The sequence below is a fragment of the Colius striatus genome, chromosome 8 (genome assembly GCF_028858725.1).
Source record: "Colius striatus isolate bColStr4 chromosome 8, bColStr4.1.hap1, whole genome shotgun sequence".
NCBI classification, from domain to species: domain Eukaryota; kingdom Metazoa; phylum Chordata; class Aves; order Coliiformes; family Coliidae; genus Colius; species Colius striatus.
This window is the reverse complement of record NC_084766.1, coordinates 22,161,563-22,183,043: the sequence shown is the minus strand read 5'-3', so window position 1 is coordinate 22,183,043 and position 21,481 is coordinate 22,161,563. Positions and strand designations below refer to the sequence as shown.

Sequence of the window (21,481 nt, the reverse complement as noted above, 5' to 3'; positions counted from 1 at the left end):
CAATATGTTATTTTAAATTTAATTTTAATCTCATAAAACTTAACAGAGAAATTGTGCATCAACGTTTAGTGTCTGAAATGACTTTTAAATTGTGCTTTCACACTGATTAATTTTCCAGCTTAATATTCATTACTGACAAACTATTACAAGGATTAAAAATGCTATTTTTGCCAGTAAATTTCCTATCAAGATAAACAAATTGGATGTGGTCACAGAAATGACTGTGCAGGCCTGGGTACTGTATATGAGGCAAATGTTAACAGCAGAGACAGGAAAACAGCAGCTGTGCACCATTCTTGGACACAAAGTCCTCAAGAGTCACGAGGTTAGCGCAGGATCTTTTTTTTCATGCCTGGTTTTGCTGACTACAGAGTCTCATAGTCAACGATAATAATCAGAATAAAAGTCCTCTCTTCAAGTTAGACTAGTTTTATGCTAATCTATGGCAAGGAAAAGCAAGTCAAGTCTGTCAGAATTGTATCTAGAAGAAAACAAAGATCAGATATATGAAAATGCCCTTGCTGAGATCCAATCCTTTGAGCTGCCTCTTGGAACCACCCTAAGGTATGCGTCTTTTAGATAATATTAAATTGTTCCTGATGGATTTGTTACATTCTATAGCTGTTATTTCAGTCAGTCCAACATATTAGAAACTTTGTTTTCATGACCCTGAACTCTATGACAAAGTTGAATTCAATTTCACTGTGATTGTCCCTAAATGAAAAAATATAAACCAAGGTCACCTACTCCAGCTCTTTCCTTTCACCAGGACAAAAGCTCTCTTGTTACTGAAGGCTGGCTTTTGTGTGAAGAAAGAAATTACTCTTAAACACAAAACCAAGGGGAAATTTGCTTTTTTGTGTAGCAGTGTGCTTAGTTTGATGTTAACAGCTACATCATTAAGGAATTAAATGCTGATTATTCTTAGATTTTTAATAAATGCAGCCTTTTTTTAATCTCTAAAGACATGGCTGCTTAAGGTTTTAATGTTGATATTACTGAATATTTGAAGATTTAAATATTTTTTTCATTTGCATCTTATGGAATCTGCTTCATGGTAGAAGTGCAACTGAAAAAAAAATTCCTCTGGGTATTCATCGCTACAAAACAGTAATACATAAACTATTACTGTTACATATCTAAGTATATTGTCAGTATTTGTATTTGTAGAAGAGTTTTAAAAATAGCCTGCCTGGCACTGGAGGCATCAGGTTGCAGTGACTATCAGGCTAAAGAAAGAAAATTTAATTTACTCTGCAAAATGCATGTGTCAATCTATTACTTCAGTAATTTAGTGATGAAAAAAAATGAACGTAGGAAGGCTGTTACTGCATTTGAGTGACTTCTTGAAGGAAATATTACTGCAGCTGTAGCCTGTAGGATTTTTCCTATTTTCTTTCTGCAGCATGCACTTTGTAGGCACTTGTCTACATTTGGAACAGTCCCTGTTGATTTAGTAGGTACCATCAATAAATTAATCTGAATCAACACTGAATATGATAAAAGCACAAGCATAGACAAGATGTGCACGGTCTTTGGTGCTGTTTATTAACTGGTTATTATCCAGGCATAGTTGTACCAGGGCAGCAGAAACAAGTTGGATTACAATAACTGGAAGAGTGTCAAACACAATTGTAGCTGGCTATTGTCTAGACTTGGATGCACTCATAGTTGTAAACTATTTGTTCCTCACTAGAAAAGTTGTCACACATAACTCTGCTGTTTTACACTTCAGGCCTACTTCTTTACATTGGCTTCTCACTTGCATACCGATTTGGCCAGAAAGCAGGTGTATCCTGTCTCCTGAGCAAGTAAAATCCAAGGTCGTTTTGGCCACAAACCACCAAGTGTATAATTTAAACAGAAGATGGGCTATTCCACCTTTACTGAAAAACGCAGCATGTACACATGCTGGAGGGCACTAGGAAACGACGTGCCAATTTCGAGTGAAACAGCAAGCCAATACGCAAAAAGGCCCACTTTTTGCTTTTTCTAGTTTTACCCCGAGCCCAAACTTTCTGTCGCCTGAAGAAAGGCCGGAAACAAGTTGGTGGCCTAACTTCAACGCAGAAACACCTGCAGAACTGCGGCGCTGGGGCCGGTGCTGCTGCCGCCGGCTGCTGTCAGCCCGCTCGGCCCCGCGCCCGCCCCTCCGCTTCCCCGCGGGGACCGGCACGGCCGCGTCTACATCAGCGGGAGCAGTTAAAGAGAAACAAATCAAATAAATTAAAAAAAAACAAAAAAAAACAAACCCAAACCAAACCCCAAACACCCAAGAAACAAACCAGAACAAGCCCAGAGGAAAAGGCTGGGTTTGACCCTATAAGCCTTCAAGGCGTCTCTGTAGTGCGGTGCACGGGGCGCGGGAAAGGCAGCTGGTCTGTCCGCAGAAGGGCTGGGAGAGGATGGATTTTAGGCGTCCCTCTCTTGTCACAGACCGCTGAGCGCAGCAGAGCGGGTGGCTTCAGGCAAGGGCAGCTGCCCTTGGTCTCTACCGGACGCTAGCGGCCGGAGATGCCCGGTGAATGGAACGGCTTTTCTGGCCTTCCAGGGTACGTTCTTCTGACAAGGGCCGCGGGGCTCCGGCGGGCTGGGGCGAAGCGGCCGGACGCGGCCTGGCGTGACCTGCTTCTCCTCGGCCCCCGTTTCCCCGCTCTCCTCAGCCTGCCCGCGCCGCTCGCCCCTCTACCGCGCCGGGAAGCCCCCCGCCCCTCCCCGCGGCTCCGGCTGCCCCCTGCCCGGCTCCGCGGCCGCCTCCGCCCTCGATCCCTCCCCGGCACCTCCCGCAGCGGCGCGGCCGCTGGGTCCCTCCCATCCAAGATGGCGGAGAGTGTCCCCGAGCATGATCGGATTCTGCAGGAGATTGAGAGCACCGACACGGCCTGCGTGGGACCCACCCTGAGGTGAGGGGCAGCGAGGGCCGCGGCGCCGGCAGCAGGCGAGGGTACTCTGCCTCGCCCTGCCCCTCCGCCCGCCCGGGAAGCCGCGATCGAGCCGGTGCGGCCCGGCTCGGCCCGGCCGCGCTTTCTGACAGCTCCTCCCCAGAGACACCGTGGGGCCACCCGCAGCGCCTCCGGCAGGAGCGGCCGCTCCGGGCGCGGCGGAGACCCCCGACCGTCGCCTCCGGCCCAGGGCGCTGCAGGAGCGCCGCGGCCCCGGCCCCCTGGAGGAAACGGGGCCGGCGCGGCCGCGGGCGGCTGTCATCTTCGGGTCGGCAGCGCTGACAACGAAGGGACGCCGAGCGGAGGCTGCTGCCGTGCCCCAGCGCTCGGGCCTCTCTCTGTCATTGTCTGCCGGGGAAGCGGGGCGCTGCCCGGCTTCCGGCGAGGGTGGGCGCGGCGGGGCCGGAGCGGATCTTCGGGACCGGGCGCCGGCGCTGGGCCCGCCGAAGCAGCCAGGCAGAGGGTGCCCGCTGTAGACCGGTGCTGGTATCTCCGTCGCCCGGGCAAGGAGGGCTTCTGCCTTGCGCTTGGACATGAGCGGTCTCGTTGAGGTGTGCTGGTACTCCTGGACTGTGCGGTGAACGGAGCCGAAACTGTGATGTGGGTTGGTGTTTCCATCAGTAGCTGCAGGACTCCTCTATATGCAGCCTTTCCTAATGCAGTCTTGACTTCTGTCACGATCAGGTTCTGTCTGGAAATGGGACATATTCAAAGGATTTCTGAAATACTATGACTTCAGTGATTGTGGTTTTTTTTTTTTAATTATTTTCCCTCCAGTTCCAAATACTACAATGTTGCTTAGTCTTTCATGTTAGAGAAGAACGTGTCAGTGCCCTTGAGTTTGAGCTGAGAAGGGTAGGACCTGGAGGGAGTGAATTGGGGTATGGCAGGGGCACAGGGGGAATCTTCATCTTGGAGCTATGCTGATGTTTCCTTGATGAGAGATGTCTTACACAAAAAAGCACAGACAATAGCCAAAGTCGGGAGAAAGAGTTGTGAAATAGCACATGATCTCTTTTGGGAAGGTATGAAGAGCCCATGCAGAGAACTGGAAGAAGGGGTTTGTGTGTTTGCTGTAGGGTGATGAGCATGGGGGATGGTGCCTGCTGGAGAGTGTGGGCAGGGCTGGGAAAGGGCGACTGTGAGGTACAGAGATAGAGAACCCGTTTGTGGAAGAGAAATGTACATTGCACGTGAAATGGGTCATTTTGTACTTCCTGGTGAATGATTTTCTAGTTGGCTGCGGATGTCTGCAGTGAGTCCTCCAGCGCTGAAGGCTGTGTGGGAGGTGGCAGTCTGGCATTTGTGTGAGACTGACACTGATCAATCCTCAAAGACCTCAAATGGGGAGGGGGGAGGGTGGTGAAGTGGCTCAGACATCACCCTGGGATTGCTTGTGGGGTTGGCCTGGTCTTGGAGGCCAGCTTGGAGAAAACTCTGCTCTGATCTCCCCTTACTATTCTTTAAATACAGCTGGTATTTAGGAATACACTGAAGCTGTTAAAGCTGAGCAACACAAGGAGTTTCATTTGTAAGACTTTGTGAGCTCAGGCTGAGAGAAAGTAGCTGAAATGCTTTCAGACTTGAGTTGTCCCTGGAGGCAGTTTAACCATGTCTCAGCTAATGAGCCAAGGCAGGTTGGAGCCGATGTCTGCAGAAACCACACAGAAAAAAAAAAAGGCAACAAAATATTAAATATAATTGCAATTTCACAACCATCTCCAATGTAGAGCTTGTATCAGAGGAACCTATGTAAAGGACATACAGAGAAGATGGCTGCACAGTGAAAGAAGGCAGTTTTAGGAACCACAAGTGTGGATGGGGAAAGGATGTAAAATGGGGAAGGGACAACATGAATCTCTTAAATGTGTCAAAGTTTTTATAAATACAAACATTTAGTTTCTTAACTTATTTGAATGTTCCTGTCCTTTCTTTTTCTATTTGTTTTTCCGTTTATTTTTCTGTCTTGTTATCCTACTGACTCTTCAGAAGAGGAGTTTTGCATTGCTGACAGCCAGAATCATTAGGAATGAAGGAATGTTGGTCTGATTTAACCTCTAGTGTTCATTTACAAATAATTAAAAAATTAGGCTAAACAATGGTTACATATATCTGAGTGTTTTGAAAGATATCCAGCCTACCTCACGGGAATATGCTGCTACTTTATAAGAACAGCTGTGTTTAAAATCAAAGCTGTAACTATCTGTTCACCTATGCCTGTTAAAATTTTTCAATTGCTGTGTGAAATTGAAAAGTCAAAAGTCCCACATCTAGTGTGAATATCTATTTCAATGAACAAAACCATGGACATAAAGCATTATTTTCTGCACAAAATCTAGTTTTTACTTGCTAAACACTATAAATTAGTGTGTTTGAATAATTCTATGTGCAGTTACATAAGGTTACAACATAGAGCGATCCATTGATTTCTAATTGGGGAAGCCATTGATGCCAGCTGTTTAATGTAATGACTAAAATTGTGTTAATTTCACTACATGAAATAGAATATCTTTGCAATCTATGGTCTGTAATTCTGGGAGAATACAGTATTGGGACGTGAAATAAAGTACCAACATACCTACTTAAATAGCAGAACAAAACAAAGGGCTTGAGGTGAGCAGTTCGGATAAGTAGCATGAGATAATACTCATACTGAAGATATTGGAATATGCAAGAAGTGTCTTAGCCTTAATTGTTCAAATCAAGACCTTAATATCTTACTAATGCATTGGGGCTTCACAAGGAAGTGTAATTTTTTTGTCCGTACATAGATTCCATGGAAACACATTGCTGCTCTTGCTTTTCCTCAGTGTTTTGTTTGCTAGCTTGGTATAGCTGTCTCTGCCAGGTTGCTGTTTCCTACCCTGCTGGAAGAACAGCAATATTTGTGCTTATAGTATAAAAATCAATGGCATATATTGTTATATAATGTTCTTGTGTGTAGTTTACAGCTAAGGAACAACATACAAACTGAACCTGCGGGTGGTTTTCTGGTGCTGAAATCAACCCATGTATAGGAATGTGAAACACATTTGTAGGAGAAACCAAGGTACAGTTTGTACAACTGGGATTATGTACTATTTAGTTTTCTCCTAAAGAGTGCTTTGCATCTCAACAAATGTAAAATGAAGAGATTGTATTTGATTAAATTAATTTATAATGTATTTGATTAAATTGCATCTTACATCTCTTAAGTTTAGTGACACATGCTGAATCATTGTAAATGACACTTAACTGTGTAACATGGCTTTCATTAAATGGGCAGACTGTGTATATAGCAGGCAGGATTAATTTTTTTTCAGTAGACTCTGTGAAACTTTTATTGGCATCTTTCTAGCTTTAATGGCTAACTAAATGAGACTGTTGACAAGAGCTGTTAAAGTCTTGTCACTCTCACCTTTCTATATAATGTGCTAATATCTTATCATTCATGTCATATACATACTATTGGGCTTTGCAAAACCAGGGTGAGTTGTCAGCGCATTTCTCATCTTTATAAAGGAAAAAGAAAATGACAAGTAGAAAGGCAATTCCCATGTCCCCTTAAAGATAAATGTATTAAATAGTCAGTAACAGAAACCTTTCAGGCCCTCATTGAAAGCCATACAAATGCATATTAACAAAATTTCAAGAGTGGATTTTTAGGAGTGTCTTCACACTTCTTTAATACTCTGTTGGACATGTCAGGATAATTAATCAGACAAATTATATTCAAAAGAAAATAACTTACCTTATCTGCTGGTTAATTAATGTTGTTTGAAATGAGTCTAAGTGGAGCTCAACAGAGTACATGTTCTACCAGTGTCCTGATATACTTACTATACTTATGGGTCAGTTTGAGCATGTGGTAATGTGCAATATGCATATGGTAATGTGTGGTATTTCAAAGACCTTTCTAAAAAAATAAATGAGTTAACTTTTAAACTGTAGCTTGGCAGTGTATTACGAAAGCATATGGTAGACATTTTCTGAACAGTTCATCCCATGAGTTCCGCATCACTGAGTCTGCAGTGTTCTGTGATCTCTATGCACAGCTTGTCAAAGGAGTACTTCTATGCTCACAATCAGTTGGCTAAACAACTAATTACAAAGTAAAATAAAATCAGGGAATTGATGATGGCAGTTTTATGGCTAAGGTGAAATGGATAAGGAGGTGCTATGTCTACTGATGTAAGTAGGATGTTCTCTGTGGCTTTGATCCACAATTGCAACTCAGAAAGTGCTCCTCAAAAGTCAATGTAAAATGCTTTTAAGCAACTTCTCTATTCATCTGCTTCTGAAATCTGTCATTACCAAGCTGTTACCTGGTGGCTGTTAGAGCATATTCTGGGTTACTGTAAGTTGTGCTGGCCATGAAACTCATTTGCAGAGTTATTAGAGGGCTTCCAGTGGAGACATCTCACTGGCAGGTTGTCCCTGGCTACAAGAGCCTTTAGGTTGATGTGTTTCTATCTGATGCTGCAATATGCTGTGGTGACCTTCCACTGACCTAGGACTGCATTGCACTGGTAAAAGAAGCTCTGAGCCACCCAGCTGCAAAGCAAAATAATTTCTGCATGGTGCTGCTTTTTTCTCATTTAGGTTGAACGGAGTTTGGAGTTAGGATGTAGATTTGTTGTGACCCTCACAAATGAGTATGAGTAAAGTATTGGAAGCGACTGATAACTGTTCATTCTCAACTTCTGTCCTTGCATTGCAGAAAAGCTGAAGGTGAAAGGCACGCTTCAGTGAAGCATTATAAGAGGAATAAGTTGAGGAAGCAAAACTGGCAATTATGGTCCAAGCAAGACTGTTTTGTCCTTTTGTGTTCAAGGTTTCTAAGAAAATTCAGGGGTAGAATTATGGAGTGAGAGTCTAATTCTGTTGCTTTTACTGAGTTGTGTATTGCAACTGCAGGCGCTTTGCCCAGACAGAGGCCTGTAGTTTGTTATTGGAGATACTCCTGTATCCATTGAAGGGACCTGACTGAACAACAAGTGAACAGGGTGGCTAAAATAACCTTTTGAAGTATGACAGGATGCTCTTGAAGCCTCAGTGTAACTTATTGAAAGTATATGCTGTTATCAGCAGTAGGCATAATTTAGTTATACAAATCTGTGTCTTTAGCAGAACAGTTAGTAAGCAGTAGCATAGGCAGTATGAATGACATCTCTAGATGTGGAAAGATAGCACTGCATCAATACAGTTGCAGAGTGGGAAATAATTTTTCTAAGCACTTGCCTGTGGGATGTTGGGATCTGTGATGTGGTTATTCAGGGACAAAATGTGGTTGTCTTCATTTTTGTTCTGTGGTCTTACTTGTCAAGTATGACTGTCTATAGGCATTTTTCTGTGTTTTCATTGTTTTGGTTTTTGATTGTCAGCCAATGGTTTGTATTTTTGCCTATAGCTTAGTCTTGTTCTAAATATAGAGCAAACATAAGGGACTTTGAGAACATCAACCAGTGCTTTGAATCCAAATTCAAATGGTTTGATCATGATCATGATTTTTCAATTTAAATTAACATGATAAAGTTTTACAGTATGTTTTTATAGTTTGAAAATCAGTAGTCTGCGTATTTGTTAATGGTCTGTCTTTAAACCCTACTCAGTGTTCCAGTTAATGAGTTCCATTACTGATTCCTTTTCAAACTGAAGTTACAAAGTAGCCCAAAGGAACTAGAAATTCATTGTGTGTTAGCTGTTGTTTTTTAAGGATAAGGTCACAGAGTATACTTCAATGTATATTTATATATCATTTACCTTTAAACAACTGGATTGCTATAGATTAAAGGCAATGGCTTGCTCACTGAGACTAGTGTGTCCTGAAAAACTGGTGCCAGACCCGTAGTGTTGGCTGCAGGTTTTGTTACTTGGTGCAGGATTTTATGATATTCTGAGTGTTTAAGTTGAAAGACAACAGTCAGATAAAGCAGCTGTCTATGTGAGCAGGTCAATCACCACGTGCATTGCTATGAAGGAGCAGTATTTTTTAGGAGTCAAACAGCATAAGAAAAGTGTGAGCTGTAGAGTGATTAATCTATCATTTATATAGTCAGCAGCAGAACTGCACTTCTGATTCTTCTATAGGCTAGTCTGATATTTCAGAGAGATTTGCCACTGGTGGCAAAAAATATATTAGGTGAGGATTCACTTCAATTGCTGTAAGTTTCAACATGTTACTTCTCTACTTTCTATAAAGCCTGAAACTGTTTGTGGCTAATCGTTATCTGCACTGCATTTTTCTGTTGTGCAAAAAATCTTTAGGTTCAATGTTGATTAAGTTTGTCATGAAATATGTGTCTGCAAATCAGGTTATCTTGATCTTTTAAAGTATTAATGCATCAGCTTCTGACTCAGTTATTGCAGTATTTTCCAAATGGGCAGCTGCCAAGTAATGCTTTAACCTAACTAGTAACCTATGTGAGTAATCTCTTCAGTTTAACAAGCATTACCAAAGAGCTTGACCTTGTTCCCATGTTTAGGAAACATGTTTCAAAAGACATTAAAGCTTTTAAAATAGAGGGATCACCTGCAGAGAGATCTAGAATAGTGTACTTGATAGGTGGCTCATTTGTTTGTATCCTCATGTCTCATCTAAATTTAGCCTTCTCATCAAATGAATGGTTTATTCACTGTTACATCAGTTAAATTAAGGAAAGCCAATTGTTATTTATGTTGTTTCTTCATCAGCTTACTCCTCAAGCTGATTTTACTTGACGTCCGTTGACCCAGATTTTGGACTTGCCATATGCGTAGGAAAAGCATAATTTTTCATCCTTCACAAATGCCAGTCACATGGGTGTGTACTTTCTTGCAGATTTTTTGGGGAAGCCAACAGCATACCCTGTATTCTAGCTTTCTATGTGCATGGCTGAACCATTGCTCTAAGACTTTACAGTTTCTTCAATACAAATGTCTATCTGAGGAGCTTCAGCATAATTCCATGAAATATAAGCCTGGTTTTGACCTGTAAGTGCTAGAATACTCACACGTACAAGACTGAAAGTACAGAAACTGGAGTTAAGCAGGTTTTGTCATGTTGAATTTTATGGACTATGCTACTAAAACAAGCTCATAAAAATCTATGAGGATGGATACTTTCTAAATGGTGGTTCTAAGATAATGCCAGGAATGGGTTTGCAAATAGGAAACTATTTCTATGGGTTATAGTAAACTATTAAGTACTAACTCACTCAAAACCATCAACCTATCTTTGCATCAGCATCAAGTAGTCACATTAGATTTTATCTTACTGAAGGGCTTGCTATGACTAGTTATAAAATCTAGCTGTAGCCAGTTCTTCTGGCCATTATCTGGTGATGGTTGAAATGCCCAAACCCAATCCCTATCACCACAGACCTTGGTATAACAATGACATCATGTTCAATTTGATGTTCAGCCTAAAGTACGCTCAACAATAGTACGCTCCATGTCTATGAAGTATTTTTTTTATGCCTGGCAAACTGTGTCCTATGCAGGAAGGAGTTAATGATCTCTCTGGGAGCCTGGCTGAAGTCCTTTCAAGCTTTTCCAGTAATACCAAACTAGTAGGGAATGTAATCACCGATGGAAGTATTAAGAAGGAAAAAAACAGATTTTGGAGTGCATCAGCCTTGACAGAAAGACTTGGAGTTTGATAGAACCTAAAAAATAACTTTGAACAGTTCTGCACTAGGGCTCGGACTTTTTTTTTTTTTTTGTGATACAGCATGAGAAAGGTGTTTATCTCTAACACTGTGGGTGGGATTTTCTCTGTGTCAGTGAAAGTAATTTGCTTGCAGAACTGCAGTGAGTGTAACTTACAATTCTTCCATGAATCAGATTAATACAAAATTAATACTGCTGTATTATGTATTAATACACTGCAGTATGGGTACCTAGGGGGATACTTTTGTGTCATTTTAACTTCAAAAAGAAGTGTTCAAACTTTCAAGTATCATGTACTTCAATTTTATTACGCTCTGCTCTCCCTTCTATTTTAGGCATTTAAACGTTTCTGTTGGTATCAGCTCTCACTGGGACTTTCACGGTTTGCACATTTCCTTCTGTGTAGAGTGACTCTGAATGATCTCTGCCTCATTGTTTTCAGCGAGGCAGTGTTTTCTTCCGACTTTTGTTTTCAGTTACTTTCAACATAAAAGTAACATAGTTGATATTGTTTTATGTGTATGTTTATTCTGTGTTGTTTCATAACCTTAGGAAACTAACATAGCCAGTGCGTACTACGTTCTCTTGAAATGTGGACTTTCTGTGACTTGATGGAGTGTCACCTTTACCTAAGACATGAATAGATTTTCTGCTGCTTAGTGTGTTTATTGAGCAGGTAGAGGACTACGGGAGTCAGGTAACACAGCAGTATAAGTCAGTTGCTTCAACACTGTTATTTGCTTCCCAACAGAGAGAAACACTAGGAGTTAGTTTTAGTTGGGCTTTTGAATTAAAAATAGAACGTTTTGAAAGTCATCTTTCATTTTCTGTGGTGATCCTGGAAGATGTGCATTTGCAAAGATCTATAGTACAGGCTGTTGATTTGTGTGAGGGAGACAAATGATGATTTTCTCTGTATAGACTGTACTCATAGAGTGAGCAAAAATCAATAATATAAAAATTACTGGAAAAGATATACTTTAGTTACATGTTTGCAGAGGACAATGACATCAAAGAATTACCTGGTTTGATATATAAGGAATAGAACATATTCTTAACCTAGTTGGGTTTGAAATGTTGAAATTATTGGCTATTTTATTTAATCTGGAACTTCTTGATTTCTAAAATAATGTATTTGCATCTGTGTAGCTTTGGTATTCAAATCCTATAGAAATAAGTAATTTGGACATATGTGACATGAAATGTTCTGTTCAATTTCATGTCTTGCGAAGGCTCTAAGTGATTGGTGTGTATTTGTTTTGAAGATTGTGTTAAAAGTGCTCCAGATAAAAAAGATTGCTTAGAAATAGGTTGTAATAGATGAATAATTATTTCTGGGACGTGTCTAATAGAAATGTGATCAAATCTTTGAAAGGAGCTTAGAAGATCACAATTTCATTTAGAGATGAATCCATTGCTCCTTAAAATGAAACATTTTATGTTACTATCCATGGAAATATTAAGAGAAGATAAGAATATTGCTGTATTGTCTTCAGTTTCTTACTTTATTTTCTGTGAAATAACATAGATTCCAACTATGTCCCCTGTACCCATTTAAGTATGTGAAACAGATGGCCAAACTTGACATTTTGTTATGTATGTTTGTATAGCTAGTACCAAAGTGAATGAAGCTGAAGTTTCAAAAAATAGAAAAAAAAAAAAAGTTTTGCAGCACTTGTTTTTCAGTTTCTTGGTTCATACATCAGTAAGTTGCACAAAAGCTTAGCAGGAAGAGGCATCTCCTTGGTCAGCGGAGTAAAAACAGGAAGGAGGAAGTCTATTGCAAATCTGGGTTTACTGATTATCAGTTCATGTTTCGCTGCAGAGGATGTCCATTAACAGCCATCAGTGTGATCCATTGCTTATCCAGCATGAACAATGACTGCTGTAGTGCTGCTGCTACAGAATATGGACCCTGCTTATAGGAAGTAATGTTAACTAACAAACTGTACTCAGCCCTTTCCTGCTCATAGAAACAGGATACTATTAGTGAGAACAATTCACAGAAATTGCACATCCAGGAAAACCAGGCAAGCAAAGTGTAATAGCTAAACTCAGATTAATAAAAATCTTTTCTCTGATTAGGCAATAGCTTGAGAAATTGGTTGTTCTGGCACGTAATGTGAGCTTTTACACAGAGCGATGAGAGAAAATTATCAGTTAAGAATGGCAAATCTGGACCCTGGGTAGTGCTTGGCTTAGGTTTTAAGAAATGTGCTTATTACCACAACTCCAGTTGAATTACAGGAAACACCTGGACATTATTTTATAAAGCTTTTTAGGGTGTATTCATCAACCTATATGAAATTACTCCATGGAAAAATCCCTACAAAGTTTGCAGTTTGTGTAAACAGAAAATATCTGTGTATATTGTAGGACAAAGGAAGTTTCTGCAATGTTTCCTGTGACATTGCAACTTAAATGGAGTGTGTGATACAGTATCATGGTTAGGAATGCAGTGGTTATAGTCACAGTGACAGGTCTGTCACAACAGCAGATCTTAATTTGCATTATCATAGCTTTGTGCTTGCGTGGATCACTGAACTCATCATGCACATTTGAATTGTAAATATTATTTTATAGCTTTAATATCTCTCTCTTTTTTAATGAAATTACAAATGGGGGGCAAAGACAAATAATCTACTAGGCCACTTCTTGCAATGTGTATATAGGACCTAGTTGAGAGCATCTCTAGCCTCAGTACAAAATTAGCTTTGGTAGCAAGTAATCACAAGTACAGTTTCTTCATTTGAGAGTTGGTTTATTTTGTGTGTGTATGTTTTGTTTCTGTAAGTGTTACTTTAAAAAATGGAATAAAAATTTTATGTCCGTGGTTTTGGTTGGTTTTTTTGGGATTCTTTCCTGACTTGGTTTGGCTGACCAAAGTGATCAGTTTTGGTGTGCTTTTTTTCCCCACAATTCTAAGTCAAGCTCTACAAATGAATCTTTTTCTCTCACATCCCTTGAAGTTCAGAAGTTGCACGGTCAGGCTTATGTTCCATATCAAACTTATATAACTATTGTGCAGATATCAAAGAACGGTCGGGGTTGGAAGGGACCTCTAAAGATCATCTAGTCCAACCCCGCTGCTTGAGCAGATCTGCCTAGATCAGGTCACATAGGGACACATTGAGGCAGGTTGTGAAAACCTTCAGAGAAAGAGACTCCACACCCTCCCTGGGCAGCCTGTGCCAGGGCTCCATACCCCTTACAATAAAGTTTTTCCTTAAACTTAAGTGGAACTTCTTGTGTTTCAGCTTTTGTCCATTACCCCCTGTCCTGTCACTGGATGCTACAGAAAAAAAAGTATTTTCCTTGTTATACACCTTTTAAATACTTGTAAGTATTAATGAGGTCCCACCTCAATCTCCTCTAAACTGAACAGTCCGATAATCCCACAGCCTTTCCTCATAAGAAAGATGCTAAAGTCCCTTGATCATCTTGGTGGCTCTGCACTGGACTCTCTCCAGCACTTCCCTGTCCCTCTTGAGCTGGGGAGCCCAGAACTGGACACAGCACTCCAGATGAGGCCTCACCAGGGCAGAGTAGAGGGGTAGCAGAACCTCCCTCAACCTGCTGGCCACACTCTTCATGATGTGTCCCAGGATGCCATTGGCCTTCTTGGCCACAAGGGCATATTGCTGGCCCATGGTTAGTTTGTTATCAACCAGAACTCTGAGGTCTTTCTCTGCAGAGCTGCTCTCCAGCAGGTCACTCCCAGCCTGTACGGGTGCATGGGGTTGTTCCTCCCCAGGTACAGGACTCTGCACTTGCCCTTGTTGAACCTCATGAGGTTCCTCTTTGGTGAACTCTCAGGCTGGTCAGGATCCTGCTGAATGGCAGCACAACCTTCTGAGTAATGTGCAATTCCCATCATCATTACAGTGTTCATGGAGAAGTAACTAGTTGGCACTTACTAAGTGGTTATCAGTACCCTGAAAGGAATGTTCTACATGTGTCTTGTGTAATCGGGAATGGGAAGACTTTGTGACAGTGTAGGCAGGAGTGGAGAACCTGCAATTCATCCTGGAAATGGGACAGAAGAGGATCAGTTGGGGGTGTATGAAAATGGTGGAAGGTGGCAAGTCATTAGTGAGGAACTACTTTGTCCTGTAAAAAAGATTAGGGGTTTTTTTTCTATTTTCTGATATGAGTTTTTTTTGCTATTTTTTACATACTCTGTCTTTGCTTCTGATGGAACCTATTATTATAAATGATTACTAGGAAGAGAATTGTTCACCACTTAATGTCTGGGCTTTTTTTTTGTCCTGTAAGTTTTTTTCCTGTAAGTTTTTTTCCTGTAAGCTCTTCCTTAGTGAAATGCTGATCCTCGTTTAATCCCATTTGTATTCAGACATTTAATGACTTGTATCCTGGTTGCATGAACATAAAATATTTGTATTAAATGATAGCAGAAATATATTTTTGAAGCTGTACTGTAATTTTTTGTGAAAAGATCTATGAAAGTGGCTTAATGCATCTGTATGAAGTTGTAGTTGTTATAGAATGGATCGGCTGATTTAAGGAGAATTGATTTTAAAAAATAATAATCATTATTATTTCTTGAAGAGTCAGATGGAATTCCTGACAGGTTCGGTTTTATGATTCTCGGCTGAGTTTCAGCTCTCTGGAGATAAGCTTTTTTGCTTACGAAGTCGTGGGTCTTTTTGTGCGTAGAATGGTGCCCTCTGGTGCCTTAATGAATTTTTGCATGTAAACACAAAAAAACTGTCAATAAGACTTAATAAATACATTTTTTTCACATTGCGTTTCAATTTTGAAAATAAAAATTTTAGAGCTGTTTATAGTATAAAGAAACCTTGTTTTATTTTCTTCAGTAAAAAAAAAATCTGAAAATTCTTGTTCATTTTGTTTTGAAACCTGTTTAATCTTGTCATTGTCCCTTCAGCCCATCTAGTAAGAAAAGATCAAGGTAAAAATATCCCTGTTGCAATAAAATTGAGCCAGTGACCGAGACATCCTTCTACTTCAGGTTAAGCTGTCACTGACTATTCCTAGTTAATTTTTTTCTTCTTTCGATTACTTTCTACACTATCTTGTATTTACGTAGATTTGCATTAATATGAGTCATATTGTCCAATTGTTGGGATGAGTCAGAAAGAAAAGTCTCTCTGTCTATATAGAGGGTTCTGGGAAATATAGACAAATAACTTGCTACACATTACCAGAAAAGTCCTTCAGCCCTGCTTGTGTGCTTCATGAGTTCCATGCTTGCCCTATCAGTTATGAATGAAAATACTACTTGCCCTGTCACTGATGTGCAGTAATTAGTCACTCAAGTTAATATTCTCTCATTCCAGATTGAAACTTAAGATGGTATGTTGTCTTGCTTTGTTTTTTTGTTTGGGGGTTTTCCTTTGTGCCAAAATCAAATACAAACTTCTGTCTCCATTAACAGTGATTTTCTTGTTGCGTTTTGTTTCTTTTTATAGCATTTTGAAGACTCATACTGAGAAAGAGTATGCTCTTCAGAGTTTCATGGTTTGAAACAACCACCAGTGATCTATAGATTCCTATAGCTATGTAAATCACAGATTGAAAGTGGTTGTAATAGAGACGATCCTGGCTCAGTTCAGGTTTGTGCTGTATTCAGACCACTAACTTCCATGTCAAGGGCCTGTAAAGCTGAAGAGAATCCTTGAGGTTCTTCATTCAGAGGTGTATAAATGTAAACAAAATTTGAAAGAACTGTGGATAAGACACATCGATAGCCTAGGCATGTTTACCCATTTTTATTACACTTCCCATTGACGTGGGTGAAGCAACTTAAAGTGAGAGAGATTTTTAAGACATAATTGCATGTAATAACTACCTCCTGAAGAAATGCATATGGGAAGGGTTCCGTCATTCTCTTACCAACAGATCTAGGGGCGTGTGTGTGTTGTGAATTCGATTAATTTTGTCATGTGATTTAAAAGAATTAGCTATAGGATGCTTTCAGGATTCTGTGTCTTTCTTCAAGATACTGGAATATGGTGATTTGTCTACCTGATAGTTTAACTCTGAAAAATGCAGAATTGCTGTTGGGATTGCTTGTGGTGCCGTAATTTGTTGGAATGTACATCTTCACATAATTATTCAAAGGCAGAAGTTGCTTAATTTAGGTAAGTGTAGGTACTTTTTAAAAATGTGTGTATGGAAAGTAAGCTCCAGTATCAAAAATAAACCATACAGTACTGTGTGTGGTGTTCCGTAACCAGACATGCATTGCCTCAGTTGTGTTTGCAGTTTTGAGAAAAAAACCTAGTTTCTGTCCACGGTATGACTCTCTTGAGTACAGTTACACTTTCAAAAAGGCCAGTGCTTTAGGTCAGATGTTTTCTTCCAAAGCCTCTGAAGTGTCCTAAGAATACAGCATCTTAAGGAAGTTAGTAAGCGTGTTTAATTAATCTTCTTACTTCTCACATAGATCAGTGAGTTGTGATACAAAATGTGAATTTCTTTATAGTACTGTGATGAGGTGTTTCTTTAAAGGTAAGCAGTTCTGTCTCAGGAGTTTTTTCTCTAATGTTGAAGAAGGTTAATTCGTTATTGTTCCCACAAGATGGAGCTGTCTGCATATGTAATCAATGTGGAATTTCTACTACTAGTGAATCTAGTGAGCTCTGTCAAAATACTGGCTTAGATCACAGATCACCATTTTATTAGTATTCCTGCAGAAAACAGTACAATGTAGAAAATGAAATAGTAGAAATTATTTTAATGAGGTTGGGTAATCTTGTGGTTAAAGCAGTGCATCAGGATGGACACAGTATTGATTCCCACCCCCCCAAACATTTATTCCCTGTATGATTTTGAATTAAATATTATGATAATACACCTGAGGATTATCTATCAGTCCTTTATTTATTATCGTTAAACTGAAGTACAAGTAGCTTTAATATTGAGGAAAAAAAAATATTGATTTTTATAACAATCTTGTATTACATATGCCACACTGTATGTGCTCCCAGAATTTCTGACTATGTTGTCTGGAATTGCTTGATAATATTTTAAAGAGAAATCCCCTGTTTGCAAGTTATTTCCCCTCTATTGGTATTTTAACAGCATATCTGCCTGTGTTGGCAGATCTGAAATAGATAAAAAGGTATCAAGACGGCCATACTGAACTGCAGTTACCGGATACCCCAAAATCATCAGGCAGTGAAGTCCAGAAAGACAGTTCGTTGCTACCGCCAAAGAATGGTGGTACAAACACAAGTATGGAGTTCCGCTTCTACCATCTTTTTGCAGTCTTGTTCTCATTTTAGATAGGATTGTATTTTACTACTGGTTTCACTTGTGATTAAGTTAGGCACCTTATGATTGCACAGAGATAGATGAAAGTCCCCTATCTTTGTGACAGTCATACATCTTTCTCACTTCTCTTTGAGAACATTGAAAGGGGACCTGAACCTGGAGAGCCCTTCAATTCTTAAATAAAAGGCTCAAGGAGGCAGTAATAAATAGAACTTTTTTTCCTGGGTTTTGCTTTAGGATATAGTGCCATAGAGATGGTGAGTCCAGCCCATTCAGAGGAAGCTCCTGTATGCCTGACGTCTGTGAAGGCACTAGCTGATGCCTCAGACCCTCATAATATTTTTATTTCTTCTCCAGGAATGATACTCTCGAGACAGGTAGATGTTTCTATATGCCCACCCTGTAGGTTCCAACATCACTGATGCTTTCCTTACAGAGACATAGCAGCACTCATGTAACCAGCTTGTACTGTGTATTTTGGAGCACTGCAGCATCAGTTGTTGACCCTTTTTCTCATTCCTTTCCCATTTCTTTACAAGTAACAGTGATACAGTCTACATACTTAGGTTGTCTAATGAGAGCTCACTCAGTGCTGACTATGTGTCTTGCACCTTTGTTTCTTCCCAGACCAGGGTACTACTTCTCCCTCCAGCCAGCACCAGGTTCTAGGTGCAACATGAATCACTTAAGGTCTTCCACCACAGCCCTTTAAAACTCAGTCGTCCTGGGCAGCCTTGAGAGGTCCCTTTCTGACAGTCTGACAGGAACCTCAGAAGGAGAAACGGACTGTCACACATTTGCTCCTTCCAGTTGTCATTTCAAACTGTGATGGTGGAAAGAGTGGGGGATATTTTTCCCTTTGCGAACTACTCCATGGGTCAACAACGTTATATTTTTCCCCATGTGTACTGTGGAGGAAGGAGCCTGCCTTTCAGTACCATAGCCTTATTTTCCTATCATAAGCAAAAGGAGAATATTCTAGGAGTGTTTTATTGAATGGATCTATGAGAAGATATCTATAGCAAGTAGGCTATTGGGAACTGACCTTTTTCCTTTGGCATATAGGATGGCTTATTACCTTTCTCATTTCTCTAACTCAGTTGCTTCTCTGAGTATATTGTCTGAGATCAAAAGGAACTTTAAAAGGATGAAAAATCTAGTTATAAGAATCTTTTCTGTCTCTTCTATACCCTTTTCTTCCTTGAAAGGTTAAGTTCTTGTCAGACACTCAACTATAGGTTTGTTGAATGAGTGCTGATGACCCCAGACCTCAGCAGGGCCCACCTGTCTGTTTAGAAAAGAGGATCTTGAAGAACATGGGAAGTCATGCTTCTTTGAGAATACTGTGAGAGAAGTACTTTCTCTCAAGAGTTTCAGAAGCTTTGGCTCACTGTTGCCTGGCTCTTGAACTTACGACTATACTCGTACAAGCAACATTGAGACCAGGGGAACTTCGGCCATTTTTTTCTTTTTTCCCCCATCTTAAGATTAAAAAAAAAAAAAAGTCTTCTTCTTATCAATTTCCAGAGAAAACTTTGTAATTATGAAAAGAAATTAGAGGCCAAAAAGAGCGATTTAAAGATTTTTGATCTCCTGGGTTTTTTGGAATGCTTGTAGTTTGCATTACAGACATTTTTGTGTGTGTATGATGGTCGCCTTCATGTTGTTACTCTCATTCTATCTGAAAAGCGTCTTCAAAAATTATGTCTTTGCTGTTGTTGCCATATCAAGTTATTAATTTTTGAAACTGCCTTTGCCTTACCTTTCTTGGAACACTTCATACCTTTGATTTCCAGTACAATTCTCTGTAATACTTCTTTTCTTGCCTCCCTTGCTAAAGCCTAAAGCCCCCCTATCTTTGCCCACTCTCATGCTTGATCATTTTGCCATGCAGTTCTCTATTTCTGATGCAGCTCAAGGAGCTACGCCAGTAATTTTTTCAAGAGTCCTGTTTCCTGCTTGAGGTTTATGTGTACTATTCAAAGAATTAGTAAAATAGACCAAAAAGACTTGCTTTAAGCCATTCCTGAAAGCTAAAACCCATTGAGGTAGCAGCCTTAGGCATGTGCACGTGTGCACGGATTTGCTTTGGGAGAGTTTGAGCATGGGTAGGAGGAACCAGGGAGCAGCAGGGCTTGCCTTCTGCCAGGAGTCTGGCTGCTGCCACGCAGTGCTCCAGTGGTTCTGTCTGGAGGCATCCAACCCTGATTTAATTGGATAACTGTGGTGTTAGGAATACCAGAACAGCAAATTTTTATGTGTACACTTCTTAATATTTAGCAAAGAGTAGAATTTGATGGAAAAACGATCCATGTTATTTGAGATCGTCAGAGAAACTGATTCCTTTGTACCCATACTTGAGCATTAGGACATGAAAAAGAGACCAATGAGACTCAGGTCAACCATGATGTAACTGGTTAAGCACCTGGATTAATGCTATAAGGGCTGGATTCAGTTCTCAGTTTTGTACCACCTCTTTCTTTTAATGCTGATTTTAGCAGAGTGGATCACAAATGATGCCACCATGACATCAAGTTTGCATGCTTATATTTTCATTTTAAGAGAGAGTTTTCAGTAAAGATCCTTGCATATTATTTTTAACTGGGGAAAAAATAAATTTTGATTTTCTTATTTGTATTTGACAGGTCTGTATATGATGACCAACCAAATTCTCATCAGAGGTTTATGGAAAAACTAGATGCCTGCATACGTAACCATGACAGGGAAATAGAAAAGATGTGCAATTTTCACCATCAGGGTTTTGTGGATGCTATTACAGAACTTCTTAAAGTTAGGGCTGATGCAGAAAAATTGAAGGTAAGGAAATAGACTTTCAGAGTTTCATATATAATTGTCTTTGCATTTAAAAGAAATTTAGTGATTATCACATACACTCTGATGTTTGCAACAGTTTTTAAAAAGTAGATTATTTAGGGTTTATGATTAGAGCTCTCTTGTCTGATCCATACTTTACATTTACAAAGCTGAATATTTTATTTGGTCTAATGATTTTTTTTTTAAATGTATATTTTCAGAAAATCTTACCAACATTATTTTGCCCTTTTTAAAGGCTTTCTCAGGAGGTAAAAAACAACAAATGATAAACCTGTTATTTTGACCTACATCTTTTTCTAATCATGCATTTATGTCAAACCTTAGAAAAATTTGAAGTCTTAGTTAGAAAAATTAAAATACCGGAGTTATGCATGAAAAATAGTTTTTCTTTACTTTCTAATAAGTAGGAAAGTAGGTGGAGTTAGTTTTCATTAGAAATGAGAACTAAATTTATTGACAAATCAGAATGCAGAATAGTGAATTATGAGATCCGTCCCTTTTAGCTCCCTTTACACTTTAGAGAGCAAAATGTGCACACCAGACAGAATGAGCATAGTTCATCAGAGGTTATGATTAGAAGAGCATTATATAAAGGATATTCAGATAACAAGAGACCAAATACAGCGTCAATGAGGTCATTGAGCATCTTTGTTCAGAAATTAATGAGATTTTTAATAAACTAGAATGTGCTTCCTTATTATGATGACCTAATGAGTCACTTACTATGTGGGAAAATCTGAGGTCGAGCTTTGCCTGCACCTGCAGCATTAAAATGTTGCTGTGGTTTGGAGATTTCCACGTTTGATGTTAATCAA

The 21,481-nt window shown here is 39.8% G+C and overlaps 1 protein-coding gene across 5 annotated transcripts in view; it reads left to right on the top strand.

The window, feature by feature from the left end:
- The first annotated feature begins 2,804 nt into the window (after positions 1 to 2,804).
- The window catches only part of EXOC6 (exocyst complex component 6), a 91,450-nt gene continuing 72,773 nt past the window's right edge, over positions 2,805 to 21,481 (top strand). For 3 of the 5 annotated variants that reach the window (XM_062001474.1, XM_062001473.1, XM_062001476.1), the window contains exons 1-2: positions 2,805 to 2,903; positions 20,477 to 20,648. In XM_062001474.1, the coding sequence (XP_061857458.1) occupies positions 2,821 to 2,903; positions 20,477 to 20,648 (255 nt within the window). In that variant the 5' untranslated portion in view covers positions 2,805 to 2,820. Of the gene's footprint in view, positions 2,904 to 3,363; positions 3,494 to 20,476; positions 20,649 to 21,481 lie in introns of those variants that run through there. The other 2 variants (XM_062001475.1, XM_062001478.1) reach the window with 2 other exon arrangements.